The 16,726-nt window shown below is 33.9% G+C and overlaps 1 protein-coding gene across 2 annotated transcripts in view; it reads left to right on the top strand.

Annotated features, from left to right (window-relative positions):
• Nucleotides 1-346: 346 nt before the first annotated feature.
• LOC119085373 (transcription factor mef2A) overlaps nucleotides 347-16,726 on the top strand; it is a 59,844-nt gene continuing 43,464 nt past the window's right edge. Inside the window, exon 1 of one of the 2 annotated variants that reach the window (XM_037195756.1) lies at nucleotides 347-606. In XM_037195756.1, coding sequence (XP_037051651.1) covers nucleotides 588-606 — 19 coding nt within the window. In that variant the 5' untranslated portion in view covers nucleotides 347-587. Of the gene's footprint in view, nucleotides 607-13,147; nucleotides 14,913-16,726 lie in introns of those variants that run through there. The other variant, XM_037195755.1, reaches the window with a different exon arrangement.

Genomic DNA, 16,726 nt, shown 5'->3' with positions numbered 1-16,726 from the left:
ATACATGTAATGCCTATGTCCATGACCTTTTGCTATGCAACCTTTTCAGTTGACCCGTTGACTCTGTTTTTGACCCACGCCATTATTTTATACATCAATTCTCGTTATTCGTTACAAACTGAAAACAGATACAATTATTTTTTTTTGTGTTTATTCCTTCATTTCGTACACCAGTACTCTATTCTATAGTATAAAATTAAAGTCCAAGTCTTTATAAATGTTACTAAACATCAGCATTTTATTAACATTTTTTTTTTCAAATGAAATATTGTTATATTCTGGTGCGGTGTGGTTGGTGTACATTATATTGGTGACGGGCTAGAATAAACGAAGTGCATTTCGAAAAATTTAGTTTGATTTTGCTGCTTTCGTCGTCGAGTTGATAAAAATTGTATTCAAAACATTGCAAAGTCAAGATATTGCTTGTTTTTCGGCTGGTTGTAATAGTGCCGCTTTTATAGCGATTTTTTTATTACCTCTAAAGTCGTCATTGATTTACGGTTTAAATAAAATAAAAAATTGAATTCGCAGCCGAGTAATTTAAGTGGCAATCGTTAATGTGATAAGTGAAGTGTAGTAAAGATGGTATGACGGGTTTGCAATACGGTAAGTGTCTTGAGAGTTTTTCTATTTCAAAAAGTTTTTTTTTTGCTAGTTTGTAGTACCAGACTCAGAAAACATTGTAACATTTCTCCATTCTATTATTTTTCAAGTTCATTATAGATAAGAGAATTTGAAACAGTCGTGTGTACTACACACTGTGTAGCGACTTAATTATAGATATATTCTGTCTGATTGATTCAGAACGTTCGGATATGTGCAATTTTTCAGTGAAAATTGAGTTCTTTGTTACGTTTTGAATTGCATGCATAAAAATGGATTTATTACACAACCTGATGTTGCAATAGTGCGTCAATTCAATCCCATTAAGCATTGGTAAGAATTAACGTGCGGAAACTGATGACATTTTATTTTACATAGACCTACGACTACGACACTTCCGGAACTGTATACAGAGCATACTTTTGCGAAAATGTTTTCTTGAAATTTCACGAATTTTGTAGATTTTCTCGAAATTTCTTTAGATACATTGGATACTGCTATGTACTTCATTACGTCGGAATCAACTTTGTGATACTCGCACACTCACTCGTGTGTATTTGAGTGAATGAGTTACATAAAAGTGAATTTGTAATTTGGCGAAAAGACCGATACCGAAGCTATTGGCTCAAAAACACACATGTCAGTTTGCTTTTATCACAAAATTGTTACCTCATGTAATGAATTACTTTCGTAGCATCCAATGTAACCTATTGTTACATGTGAGCCTTCCGGAATCCGGATGGTACTTCGAATAAAATGGCATACATGCTTTGAAATGTGAATTATTAATTCGGGAACATTTTGCGATCTCAATTTGGTCTTTTTGAGCAACTTGCTCTGAAAACTGTTTATTTTGACTTGTGTAGTTGTTTACCTCGTATTCGGCTCCGATATGCCAGCCCGGCACTTGTCAAAAAACAGTTACCAAAGCTTGATTATTTACCTTAGCACGGTACCTTATACTTTCACCCAAATTGAGTCGGACAATTTAGGAAAATAATGTCGGTGCAGTACTGCAGATACTATCAGTGGCGCCGAGTATTAGAAATTTATGGGGAAACCTCGGGACAGGACAATTTGAACATTTCATTGGGAAGTAGATATGAAAAAAGTTTTCTACCTTTGCCCCCCATGACCACAACCAAAGTCTGCGCCTCTGGATGTTACACAAACTCATAAAGCTTGTAGTGTGTAACTTACACCTGATTTTAGTTTTGTGCTGTACACAGCCTGATGACCCGACTAATCGTTTTACGTTACAATGTATGCTCGCTCATGACTTTGAAACAGCATTTTTGTTACGAGATATGGAAAGTAAGGACAAGACTACGACGCGTCGCGACGTATTCTAAAAAACCTCTAATTTCGCAAGTTACAAAAGACGTTTGGGACGAAACACGAAAACAAAGACGACTAGCACAAAAATTTTAGTTTTTCTTTGCAAACATTGCACAGTCGACAAAGTCACTTTTTCGGTCGCAATGTACATCGCTGTTAGAAGGACCGACATTACTTTTAGATGGACGGAAGACTTTATAAAGAATTTTTTTCCAAATTCACTCACAATCCTATTTACAACGAAGTTTTGGAATGTATAAATATAGTCAAATTATAGCATTAAATCTGAAGATGTTTCCCCTAATGAAATACCTACATCTCTGTCTATAAGCCGATCGCTCTTAAAGCTCTATATATCGATACAATTCTACGAAGTTCGTCAAACAATCTTAACAATCATAATTGTGCTCTTTTTCTTCTAAAATTGTTCATTTAATCCATGAAAAACAATTACGTGTGTACTTATTATGGTATAATAAGCTCATAAAACATAAAAATGTACCCATACTGCTACTTTACAAAAATAAAATAAAAAAGCAAATCCAATACCGAGTCGATCAACTTTTTCTCCATGTTATAATAATTGAAGAAGAAAGAAAAAAAAAACTGGAGTATTTACACGAGCGTAAATATGCGAGCAAAAGAAGATTGAGAAGAAATATAAGTAGATCCTATATATAAAAATCGATGGCTTTTTTTTTGTTCATTCATTTTTGTTATATGATCATCGAACAACAGTTGTTTAACATTGTAAAATAATAAAAAAGAATCAAAGCATTAAATACCATTAACGTGTAATACGGTGTTGTGACCTTATACGTTGAAAATTCCATTGATTTTCGTTTTGTTCATTTTTCAAAATGTTCAGAATTTTGGTTGGAAAGACAAACAATTTTAAGACAAAAATGCACAGTGATTTAACCACGTCGCCTCGCGTATCGTTCGCGTCATTGACTATCGATTTCAAGAAATTTTAATTAAATTAATTTATTCGGATAATTTGATTTGAACTTTTGGTCCAAGAAATAGTTGCAATCGTAGGAAAATAGGCTTCATACTACCGCAATCACAATGTGCCGCAATGTAACGCAAGCATTTTTCCAGTTTACATTACATTGAAGAAAACCGCATTTTATTACACACTAAAAACGAATTCCTTCAGAAGTTTCCCAAAGTCTTAAATTTCATAATCATCGATATCGATTTGTTTCAGCTCGCCGATTTCATGAATCGAGTCATTTAACCACAAAAGATAGAAATAGAAAAAAATGTATATTCAATCTTGGCCATAATCTCATAATATATCAGTTGGTTGACCTAATAGAAAAGGTCAATTCACTCTATTAAAACCGAAAAAGAAGAAAAAAAAAATATTTTTTTGATTCAAATAATACTAAAGTGAGGTATAAATATGAAAATAGAAATGCGTTGAAAACTACAGTCAACGTTAATTCAATAATAAATTATATATTAAGTATTAAGAATGAGAGAAAGAGGTAAATGTACAGGGTGCTAAGAGTGTAATACAGTCGGCGACTTTGAATCCGTGTTTAAAATCATTATGTTCTCCGCGGTGACATTAGACTCAAGGCTCTGTAAGAACACGTTAAGACACCCACAAAAGCCATCAATTTGTTAAACGCTGTAAAGAGCAAGGCTCTGAAAGAACAGGTTAAGACACTTACGAAGGCGGGTGAAACACAAATCTTGACAATTCAGACATGCATATTGTTTGAAAAGTCAACTTGAAAACAATTTTTTTTTTAAGTTGAAATCGTCATATAAAATTTTCCAAACCTAGTTGGCGCTACAGTCAACTTAAAGAAAACATTTTTTTTGTTAAGTTGAACTAGACTTGAGCCTAGTTGAGTCGAAATCAACTCAGAAATGCCTTAACTTGTTCGTTCAGAACCTTGGCTAAGTTGCCTTTTTGCATAGTATGTTATGAGTGCGTTTAATAAATTTGATCCCACCCGTCTTCGTGCTTGACTAACCCTGTTTTTTCAGAGGCTTGATTAGACCTGATCATTTTAAAATTAACAAATTAAAATGTCATGGGTTCCAAAAAGGTGTCCAGGAGAAAGCTCTTAGTAAGTAATACGTAAAAAGTGTAGAGGATAGAAAACGTGGGGTTTCCTTCGTGTACAAATCCTAACGTCCTAACGTAGGCGGAATCACCTTTCAAGATTTTTGTCGCCTCCGCTAAATTCAGTTATTCAAATCAAAACATAGACAAAGAAAAATCTTCTCGTCTCTAAAACAATTCTGCCAACCCTTCACTTTACACTCTTGCAGAAAAATAAAAATTCTTCGAAATGATTCACACTGTGCTCAGTTTACCGCAAAATAAGTTAACATTTTATTACATTAATAGCTACGCTTCTCTATAAAAATTGACTACCGGTTGTTTTACCTTTATATGAGAAATGACACCAGCCACTTTAATGAATTGATTAATTCGGTACATGTGCGCTATATCATAGGTAGTATATTATATGGTCTAAGGTGGTATGCAATTTTCACTATTCCCGTCAAGTTTGCTCATTGCAACATTAATTTTATTAACTTTTAATTTGCTGTTCGTTTGACTTAGTTGGTTCTTAGAAAAATACTGGACGTTGGATGAATTAATATTTTTGTAGCGTTGATTCAACAACAAAATGTTTGCAACAAGACTTTTTTAAAAGTGGATGCTTGTTGCTCTGAGAAAAAAAAATTGAATTGAAAGAATCTTACTTCAGTTGTCTCATAAAAGGTGCATTGGAACGACCTTATACCGTTGCTATTCCGATGCCGAAACAACGCATCTTACTTCTGCTGCTTCTTCTCTCATGTATAACCCATGAATCTCTGATGAATTACCTATGAATCTCTGATGAACCCCCAATGAATCTATGGTGAATCAGCGAAGAATCTCTGATGAATCACCAATGAATCTCTGGTGAATCAACGATGAATCTCTGGTGAATCAACGATGAATCTATGGTAAATCAACGATGAATCTCTGGTGAATCAGCGATGAATCTCTGGTGAATCAACGATGAATATCTGGTGAATCAACGATGAATCTCTGGTGAATCAACGATGAATCTATGGTGAATCAACGATGAATCTATGGTGAATCAACGATGAATCTCTGGTGAATCAGCGATGAATCTCTGGTGAATCAGCGATGAATCTCTGATGAATCAGCGATGAATCTTTGGTGAATCAGCGATGAATCTCTGTTGAATCAGCGATGAATCTCTGTTGAATCAGCGATGAATCTCTGGTGAATCAGCGATGAATCTCTGGTGAATCAACGATGAATCTCTGTTGAATCAGCGATGAATCTCTGGTGAATCAGCGATGAATCTCTGGTGAATCAACGACGAATCTCTGGTGAATCAACGATGAATCTCTGGTGAATCACTCATGAATCTACGGTAAATCGTAGGTTGTGAAACAACAAATCTACAAATCATTTACTTTTACTTTATTGCTACTTACTTACACCAAGTTAACTGTCAATTTCAGACATTTATGTCGGTAAAACATGAGATAGAGGTCCTAAAAAAGTGAAGCAAACATTTCTTATTGAAAATTTCAAAATTTGGAGAGAGAACTATAGGAAAATTAGTGGACACAATAACATCAAAAATACTAATTGCTAAGCGAAAATGATTGCAACTTCAGCATAAATCAAAAACGATAATTTTGAGTAGATTGTCTGTCGAAGCTCCATAAACTTTTCATTAGATTTCAAATATCATTTACCTCCGATCGGTAAAATCGGTATTGCCAATCCCAACAAAAAAGAAATTAAAAATTCTTTGGCTTTGTACCGACCAGAATTTCATAAAATCCCAACCTCTCAAAGAGTAATTATAATGAAAGGTTGAGCTTGAAAGATTAATTGAATCGATAAATAGCACGTAAACTAATTTCTCGTCTAAATATGATAATAACAAAAATTTTCAGTAGCCGAGTACAAAACTATTAAAAGATATCTCCACACAAAAAAAATAGAATTCATTTATAACAAATGGAAGTTTCACCTGCTTGGTCGTGACGAGTTTAGTTTTTATCAATCTGAATCGAAATACCATCCCATATACATAAAATTGAGTGTACTAACGATACATACGGATTTGTGTAGTCAGTCCATAACAAGTTAACTCCAACCATCTAATGTACTGCATGATTTGCTTATTATTTTTATTGACTTTATAAGCAAAACAAAATGTTACCAATACCGAATCGCGTACACAGCTTTAAATCGTCCGTTGTTATACATCAAAATTTTAAATTACTGCTAGGTTACTGCTAGTTCAACATAGCAGGAAATTTTAATAGCAATTAATTATCAGAAAATTAACATCTTATACCTATTGAAACCAGAGTGTATTATTCCTCACATACCTTTTGAAGAATGTTAAACTTTGTTTTTATAAATATTTTGTCTATATTCGATACACAATCAAATACACGCCGATGGAATGAATGTTCGAATTATAGAAAAAAAAATTCATTCACTTTACTGCCGTTGTGTTTTAGCGAATCTAAAATCAAATTATTATTTTTTTCATTCGTTGAACGAACAAATTTGCATAATTTTGTTATTTTTTTTTAACAATTTGGCAATGTTGATAACGTATGAAGAATGTTTAAGTAATTTGTCCATCCATTTTGTAGACGCTAGTTCTTTTGTTCTACGAGCTTAACTAAACTATTTATTCAAATCGGTTCGGTTATAGACCCAAATCATTATTCATACAAAATCAGAGAGCGATAGAGGGAACTCGTATCTGCACAAGCTGGGACAACTTCACCAAGTACTTCCTTATGAATCGTTTTGATTGCGGTGCAACAAGATTATATGCATCGGAGTAAATTATGTTTGAAATAGCGACAGAACTTTAACTGATAAATTATAAGTAGTACTAGTAGAGGGCACCTCGCTTCGCTCGGCTTTACTATAATTTCAAAATATTTAATTATTTTAATGATAAATCATTCGACCACTATTTCGATCTGATGCAGTTCAAAAAAACAATTTCTCATCAACCCATGGCGACAGTGGTACTATCGAACACTCTACCGATTTTCACTCAAAAAAGTCTAGCCATTCATTGTTGAAATGTATAATTCGTTCACCAAACTTCCTGACTCGCGGACAGTCTGTGTTTTTTCTGAGTCCTCTGAGGTACCGTCACTGCAATACACTTTTTTTGGGTACCTTTTTGAAAAAAGTTTTAGTTTATTGATGACCACGACCACCTTCTAAATTCGGAAAAGTTTGCAATTTAAAAACATTCTATGGAGAAGGAGAAGCTCAGATATCGCTGTAAGGTTTTTTTGTGTCTCCTAAGCCTCATTTACTCATAAGAATACCATTTTTTTGTAACCTTTAAAAAAAAATCGCACTTGAGGGCCACCATCGTATATTATCGATTTTATTAAGTCTTTTTACTTACAAATTATAAATCGATCAAACCAAAATCTTTTACTTCATTAGTTTGAACATTCGATGTTCTATTTTATAAGTGAGCGATTGACCAGAGCACACATCTGATAATTATTTTTCGTCGACAACAGATGACATAGCCGCGATAAAAGAGACTGTGAGTGATGATGACTAGCTACCATTTATTGTATAACACTTTACTTTTCTTGCTGCATCACTATAATCAATTTTATGTTTTTTTATACAACAACAAGAAAATTGTCAAACAAGCATGTCTTATCTGCCGATAGCAATACATCTGCTATTTCTTCTTGTGTTTCTTATTTTTTTTTTTCAAAATACCTGTCCGCCGCGCATATTCATCCGACATAACAATATTCTTTATGTACCATTTAACCTGAAAAAAATAGTTTTTATTCACACAAACAATGCCTTCATACCGCGCCGTCTTTAAGGTAACAACAGTAATGCAACTTAACCTGTGAAATCGACCAACCAAATCGATCTCTTCGATCAGAAAAATTCCAATCTTCGCGGTGTCCATCGATAGAATATTGATGAAGAAAGAAACATTTTACGTCTTCGTTTTATATATTTTTCTTTATTTTTTTTTTCAATTCAATGTTGTGCTGATGGTTGGTTGCTGCTGGTTTATTGCTTGTGTGCTTCAGGTCAAAGAAGCAGACTTAAACAAATTTTCGATTAATTAAAAATCAGAGTTTATATGAAATCACATTTTGATCCGTTATACACAATGTGGCGTCACATTTTTTTCCTCTTCTGTTCCTTCAGTTTACACGAATTAAAGTAGCTATACGAGCAAAAAATGTACTCAATGAAGTGTGTATTGAATTTTATATTATTTTTGTGTCTGATTTTCTATTTATTTTTATTTGATCAAAGAAAAGCTGCTATTCGATTAATTTTATGAATCGTTTACCACTGAAAGTTGCGTGTGAACATTATTCTATCTGAGATAATCGAAATTTCGATTATTCGGATATTTACCGGATATTTCGAGTGACCTTTTGCAGACTGAAGTAAAGTTTTCCAGTTCAGGTGCAGAAATATATTGTTTTGTCATTCGGTTAGAAAAAGTTGAATTTTTAGCTTTATCAATTTGCTTATATTATTGTGAACACCGTTCCCAACCAAAAAGTCGCTTATTCCACTGCCATCAGAACGACAGATTTTCAATAGGGCGAATTATATGTACTGTCTGATGAACCAAGTTTCGTTATGAAATAGTTAGCTTAAAATCTATTAAACTTTTCCTTCAGCAACGTTCATCGAATTTTATCTCATTTACTTGTGGAACGAATTCACAAGAGCCCAAGATGCTAGCAGAAAAATCTGTTAGATTTTGAACGAATTTTGGTATGAAGTACCACGGGCAGATCAAGGATTGCTTCATATGAATCTTTCCATTTTGAGAAATCAACAGAAAATACACTTTTGGTTAAAATTTCACTAATAATTTCAGGGCTCCTAAAACTCTTTAAAATCCTAAAATTTTAAAATTCATCCCAAAACTCATAAAATGGAGCTAAAATAATTGCTGATAAGACAACTCATAAAAATTTCGCCTGTGGCGCAGAGGTCTTCCTATTCTCCTTTACATATCACGGTGGGGTTGAACAAAACTTAAATAAAGTCGCGACACCACCTCTGATTTTTTTTAATATTTTTATTAAGGGACTCGAGTACTATAAGGAGCCACATTCAGTTCGCAAAATTTTCCAGCCGTTTCGGAGAACCGGCACTCATGGCCGTGCGGGGCCGACGAGTCAATTTGAATACAGATTGTTATCGCAACCGATAGAGGGACTAATTCTAAGTTAATTCGTGTTGAAATGGCTTCCTTCGACCACTTGACCACGTAGCTACAGCCAGCTAAAGTCGAAAATTCGACATCTTTGAATGCTGATATGTCCAAGACGAAGAAAGTTTGAAATTCTTTGAATGGCGATATTGGTAGAGGATTCCATGCTCTATTGAACGCCGAGAATGGATTTTACAAAATTTGTCTGAATTGTACAATATTTGAAAAAATTTATTTTCACCATCCTCGGCGAAACTTGGACTCATCTGTAATACACATATTGACCCTGTCTGCAACAAAACAATAATGCCTGATCAGCCTGCAGTCTAAGCTTTACAACGATACCACACTCGCCATACCAGCCTGACAACAAGTGGCTGTTACAACATTTTGTTTGCAGCAAGGTCACTCTACGACGAAATTTCCAATTTATCATCTATCTTCAAGTGCCCGTTCCTTTAGAATGAGTGGAATTGTTATGCATTCTTCATAAATAAGAGGTATAAGTTATTTGCAGCAATTCTTACATAAATTACGTGTACCTGGAGTCGGTTAAAGCTGATTTCGCTAGCCGTTAGAGGAAATTTACCCCAAAAATATGTGGAAATCAGCTTTAACCGACTCCAGATACACGTAGTTAATGTAAGAATTGCTGAAAATAACTTAAACCACTTATTTATGAAGAATGCATAACAATTCCACTCATTCTAAAAGGACGGGCACTTGAAGATAGATGATAAATTGGAAATTTCGTCGTAGAGTGACCTTGCTGCAAACAAAATGTCGTAACAGATACTTGTTGTGAGGCTGGTATGGCGAGTGTGGTATCGTTGTAAAGCTTAGACTGCAGGCTGATCAGGCATTATTGTTTTGTTGCAGACAGTACCAACATGTGTATTACAGATGAGTCCAAGTTTCGCCGAGGATGGTGGAAATAAACATTTTCAAATAGTGTACAATTCAGACAAATTTTGTAAAATCCATTCTTGGCGTTCAATAGAGCATGGAATCCTCTACCAATACCGCCATTCGAAGAGTTTCAAACTCTCTTCATCTTGGACATATCACCATTTAAAAATGTCGAAATTTCGACTTTACCTGGCTGTGGCTACGTGGTCAAGTGGTCGAAGGAAGCCATTTCAACACGAATTAACTTAGAATTAGTCCCTCTATCGGTTGCGATAACAATCTGTATTCAAATTGACTCGTCGGCCCCGCACGGCCATGAGTGCCGGTTCTCCGAAACGGCTGGAAAATTTTGCGAACTGAATGTGGCTCCTTATAGTACTCGAGTCCCTTAATAAAAATATAAAAAAAAATCAGAGGTGGTGTCGCGACTTTATTTAAGTTTTGTTCAACCCCACCGTGATATTGTAATTACATTTTGAAGTTCTCTCACAATTGCAAACGCCATGTTTGAAGCATTATTTAAAACATTTCCGAAACCAAACAAGAATCTCCAAAATCATCCTCAAGTCAAGCCCCCTAAATTGCTAAAATAGGAGGCATTTTGAACCGTCGCAGTTCCGTAGTTTTGATACTTCTGTGACAAATTATTTCTTTGAATTAGATCGTTCCAAATCCAATAGGGCTTTTCTCCTCGAAAATGGTTTTTCCAAATTTCGGAAGATCTTTGCCTTCAAGAAATTTAAAATTCAAAATTTTTTTGAAAACATTATGGAAATTATTATGGTTTGAGTTTTCCATATTTTAAACTTTTCTCTTTTTCTATTTGCTTCTCTATTTTAAGCAAGATGTCGTTGCAATATGTCGGCTTTTCGACACCATGATGTCAAAACGACGACACCTTGCTTAAAAACGCGAAGCGACAGTAGAATAGAAAAAGAGAAGAGTTTAGAATATTGAAAAATCATGCTGTCATACTGATGCAGTAACGAAATTGCTTAAACTGTAAACATTTCAAAAGTATAACCTGTTAGGCGTCTGTTATTGATAACAACAACAAAAATAATGACAAATTCTGGGTAAGATGGTCCTTCATATTGTAAAATGCATGTTTAAAAAAATTGAAGTACAAAATTTGAAATCAACCAATTAAAAATACTTTGATCGATGAAAGTAATAGACCTGATAATAAAAGTCATACGCTACCGGAATAGGATAATTATCGAGCATATTAAGTATGTAACAGTTGATCTAAATATTTTCAGCAGATTGACATAAAATCTATGATTTCATTTAGTTGTAGCTTACATTTCGATATAAAGAACAGATTGGTTAAACTCATCACTTATTTTCGTCGTCGTTAACGATAACAGATGACATAGTCAAACATTTTGGTTTTACTTTTTTATTCGAAGTATTTAAACTGATAATTGATCGCAGAAAAACAAGAATTGATCGCAGGAAAAAGCAAATTTGGTCGGAGACCAAATTTTTCTTGTACAAAATGATCAAAATTGAAAGATTGACCAGCAGTTCCTACGGTCCTGGGAACACATACTTCTCCTAAGATCAAATTCATTTTTCTTTTCGATCAATTCCTCTTTCTCTTGCGATCAGTTCGTTTCTTTTCTGCAATCAATTTATGTGCATGTTCCAGTTCCTTTTAATGACTCGTCTCATGATACAATCCTCTATTTTATGGAAACTCTACAAAAAAGTATTTTTTAGACATACCGATGTGTTCAAACTCTGTAACCCATTGTATTAACTGAAAATTCAAAAGCAAAATTCCTTTGACATCAATTTGTATATGAGCGATAACACCAAGCAAATTATACTTTCTTCATACACTCTGTGTAGAGAAATGCGTTCTAGTTGTTTTATATAAGTATACTTGCCACTTCAAAAAGAAGAAAAAAAACTGAAAAGTGACGATCGACTCGAGTGTATCAGTTATATTGACCTATAAAAATAACTTGACCCGTTTGAACTGCTCGTGACAGTGATCAGTGATCGTCAGAACTCTCAGAACGTATAATGTCGTACAGAAACAAGATTTTAAAATTGACTCGCAAAGCATTTTTGTTATGAAATCAACGCAGCAACCTATTACCGAAATATGTGTTGGAATCAAATTCACTTAATAGAGAACTGTGAAACTCTAAATTTGTGGTACTAAATTGTTCTTCTTAGAATTAGTTATTTGTTTACCGAGGGAAGAAAATAAGAAATTCATAAGAAAGCGAAGCGAGGGCAGCAATTTGCTCGAGTCGGAATTTATTATTTCTCAGAGGTGAACAGAAAGCTTTTTTATGAGAGCGGTGTGACTTACCACTTTTATCAACTAAACAAAAGACATAAATTCACCATATCATTTTTGAAAACATAAACAAAGTGACAGTTCAAGTGAGAAAAGTTCTATTTTCTCCCCATGTGAGAGAAAGTGCTGCACTTTTCTGACTAGCAATGTCAGTCGTCCAGGCGTCAACAAAGCGCGATTTTCTCATGACATATTTAAGAGAGAAAATAAGATAATTCACACCGCACATCTCAACAATTATTTTGTTTATCTGTCCTTGAGTTAGATATGTTTGTGAATCTCTAAATTCAGTCTTTAGTCCAATGACAAATACTTAAAAGAAAAATCAGAACTTTTCTCAAGTGTGTATTAAAGGAAGCTTTTAGAACAATTACAGGCAAAAATTGCCATCTTGGACACGACAATCCAAAGAAACCCATTCATTGCGATCCTCAACTAAACTTGCATTGCACTCGATCAACACAAGAATGTGTAAGTGAGTTTGTGTGACTTATTCAACACTAGTAAAAATCATGAAAGTGTGCAACCGACTGTGTCCGTACACATCATTCAATGAGAATCGACTATATGCACAAGAAAAGAGTATCATTTTACAGGTGAACGATAATATCGCGGCAATGCCATCAGTGTGTTGTTATTTTCGATTATGTTTGTGTGGGTTTCAATGTAGGAAGGTGGGCAAGGTAGACCCCAGTATTATTTTATTGTTTGATTTAGTCTGTTTAGTAGCTTTAATGGATATGCGTCTTGTACTTAAAATTTCGCTGCGTTCAATAGATAGATTGTACTTATCTTAATAAATGTTTTGACATTATAGACCTAATGTACAGTTTGGTTTTTTTTTCGGTTGTTGTTTGATACGTTTGAGTCGACCATCGGAATATAATATGAGAAAAAGTGTAACCGCAGTTGACCGTAAATGACTTGGTTCATTTAATAAACATTTTTGTTGTTTTTGTTGTTGTATATGTTTGAAACGAAGATAATTTTTGTGCGTCGTTCATATTTAATATGGTGTGACCTCTTTAACCCTTAAGTGGTCAGTGCTATTTTCGAAACTCGCATTCTTCAAGTTTGATATGGGAGAGGTTTTTCGGTGAATTCAAGAAAGTTACATCTTACGAAATTGTATCAGTGAAGTTTATGCTATTGCCTCATTGAAGGGTACACTATATTCATGTGTGTAAATGATATCCGGTGATAAGACCCATACAGCCTGTAGAAAACGAATTGTATATACACTACACAAACTAGTATACACAGAAAAAGAAGCAACACTTTTCTGATGTAGTGTAAGTAAGTAGTGTAAAGAATATACTAAAATTTACTCGGTCGTATGTACAATACATGCTGTTACGTACACATGTGATATTATTATACATTTTTTTCTCTGTTCTGTTCAATATTTGTTTTTGTGATTCACACTTATGACTTATGTATATAAAATGAACACATAAGATCAACGACGTGCCAACAAAAGGTCGTGAACGAAAATAATTATTATTTTATGATTTTGTGCTGTTTTTTTTTTTTTTGAAAACGTTTCAAACGAAATTTTCGGTGTTCGGTGTATTTTGAATTGTTGAAAGATGAATTTTCAACTTTGGCCGAAAGTCATGTGCTAATTTTTACGATCTTTCAAATGTGTAACCTTCTCGCGTAGAAAAGAAAATATATTTGAATTATCTATCATTCAATATATATGCTCAACATATTAGATTGTCAAACTGTATATACACCGTCAAGGAATATTAATTTTTTTTTTCGTTCGAAAAACATTTTTTCCGTTTAAAATTCTTGTGTGACTTTTCCGAGTTATATTTAAAACGAAAAATAATAAAAAAAAATTTATGAAAATATTAAACGCATTGCGCATATCAGAATAAATAAACTGTTCGAAAGCGAGAAAAACGTTTGTGAACTTACGTAATCAATTCGTGAACTGTAACCTATGATCTGTGATACTGGATGGTGCATTTCATTTATTAGTTACTTTAACAGTCGGACTCATCGTTCTGCTGTAGAACAACCTATAAGTTTATTTTGTACGCTGTCCGTTTTAAAATAGCGAACGAATATTCACTACGTGCCTAAATTTTGTTGAACAAAAAAAAAATGTGCATTGCATTTAATGTGCACGTAACGACACTTTTTGTCAGCGAACAAATTTTGCGTTATGCCGTTTTTGTAGCGTAAACAAATAAATTCATATTTTATCCAACAATATAAAAGGAAAATTGATAAAATAAAAATAAATAAAAAAACAAAATTTTTATGACTAACCATGCATATGTGACACAATTACAAAAATTCAATTACTTAAAAGTGAGATAAAAAATATAAAAAAAAATTAATAATTTTCTGTTACAACTGCAAAATATTGTAATAAAACCGATTTGCTCTCTGTATGGCCGAGAAAACCATGAGGGAAATTGACACAGAAGCTCCAGTCGTATGGCCAGCATGGTGTTATTCAGGTAAACGACTATTAAAAATCAAAATCACTTTTTTTCTTCTGCGATCTCTTTTCGATAACAGTATTTCCCTATAAAATGAACGACGTTGAGCATCAAATTAAAAATTGGAAAATTCAATATCTTAATTAAAGATTACGTTTTGCCGTTCAGTGTCAATTTTGTAGCGTTATCGCTTCACAGTTTATTGGGTAATAATGGCGGTATGATATGATTATGGACTTGTAAAATTTCATGTTATGAATTGAAGGTACTAAAAATGGAATATGGGTAACGGAACTATACAATATCGCCACATTCACCTCATTTTCAACTTTAGACCGACGACTGTGTGTTATACACATTAAATGTTATGTTGGAACCGCGCGCTGTGATATTGTAAAATTATTAGTTCTTTCGCTTTGATATATATATTTTAGTATAGAGCTGATAAGGTCGGTGCGATTGGAGTGTACGAGTTTATTTTAGAAGACCTTGCATAAAAGTTTTTATTTTACTTTGTTTCTAATCGGGTTTCTTTATTCCCTTGACTGAAAGTCAGGGTCTTATGAAAGAAAATACCCTTAAATGTCCGTAACGCTAAGTTCACTATGATATTTTGAAAATGTTCTACATTGGCAAAAAACGTTAAATACAGAAAACGTCCGTACACTTGTTCCCTCGATAACTCGAGTAATTCTTTACCGATTTGCAAAATTTTGGTTTTAATCGACGGAGAATGAAAATCATGAGGTTAAGTTCGTAGATGGGCAATATTGGGATAATGAGATGGGAGTAATTCTCAAGAGAATTTTATTCCTTGTTACCGCGATAACTTCCCTAATTCTTATCAGATTTTCAAATTTTTTGTGTTATTCGACGAAGATTGAAATTCTTGAGGTTGAGTTTGCAGATGGAGAATGTTAGAACAACAAGATGGGAGAAATTCTACACAGACGCTTTTCCTTGTGGACTCGATAGCTCGAGTAATTCTTTACCGATTTGCAAAATTTTGGTTTTAATCGACAGAGAATGAAAATCATGAGGTTAAGTTCGTAGATGGGCAATATTGGAGTAATGAGATGGGAGTAATTCTCAAGAGATTTTTTTACTTGTTACCGCGACAACTTCCATAATTCTTATCCGATTTTCAAAGATTTTGTCTTAATCGACAAAGATTGAAAATCTTGAGGCTGAGTTTGCAGATGGATAATGTTCGAACAACGAGATGGGAGAAATTCTACACAGACGCTTTCTCTTGTTACCGCGCGATAACTTGAGTAATTTTTACCCGATTTTCAAATTTTTTGTTTTAATTGACAGATAATGATATTGGAGTAGTGAGTTTGGAGTAATTGTAAACATAACTTGTTTACCACGACATTTTTGCAACGGATTTCCAGAAAAATTTCTTATTTGACGAGTAGTGAATTTCTGGATTTCTGGTCTAACAATTAAGAAGTACTTCCCCAAAAGAGTTTTTGCTTGCTTGAGAAACCGATAGCTCGAGTAATTCTCAGAGGCTTCAAAAATCAATTTCGACCAGTAGCGTAATTCATGTGGTTAAACTCGAACATTGGAATTTAATTGGACTAGTAATCTGGGATATACGACAATTTTTGCGTGAAATCCGTATTCTTAAAAGAATTTTTTCGTTCCTAAAATGTTTGAACGAGTGTGAACTTTGTGGCCAGAGCGAAGCGAGGGCCGTAATTCACACGAGTTATATTTTTTCAAGAGGTAGGCAGGAAATACGCCAAATTATACTCAGACGCTTTTCCTTGTTATCGTGATCACTTAAGTAATTTTTACCCGATTTTAAGTTCGTAGATGGATAA

This window comes from Bradysia coprophila, unplaced genomic scaffold (assembly GCF_014529535.1).
Source record: "Bradysia coprophila strain Holo2 unplaced genomic scaffold, BU_Bcop_v1 contig_94, whole genome shotgun sequence".
NCBI lineage: Eukaryota > Metazoa > Arthropoda > Insecta > Diptera > Sciaridae > Bradysia > Bradysia coprophila.
This window is presented reverse-complemented; position numbering and strand designations above follow the sequence as displayed.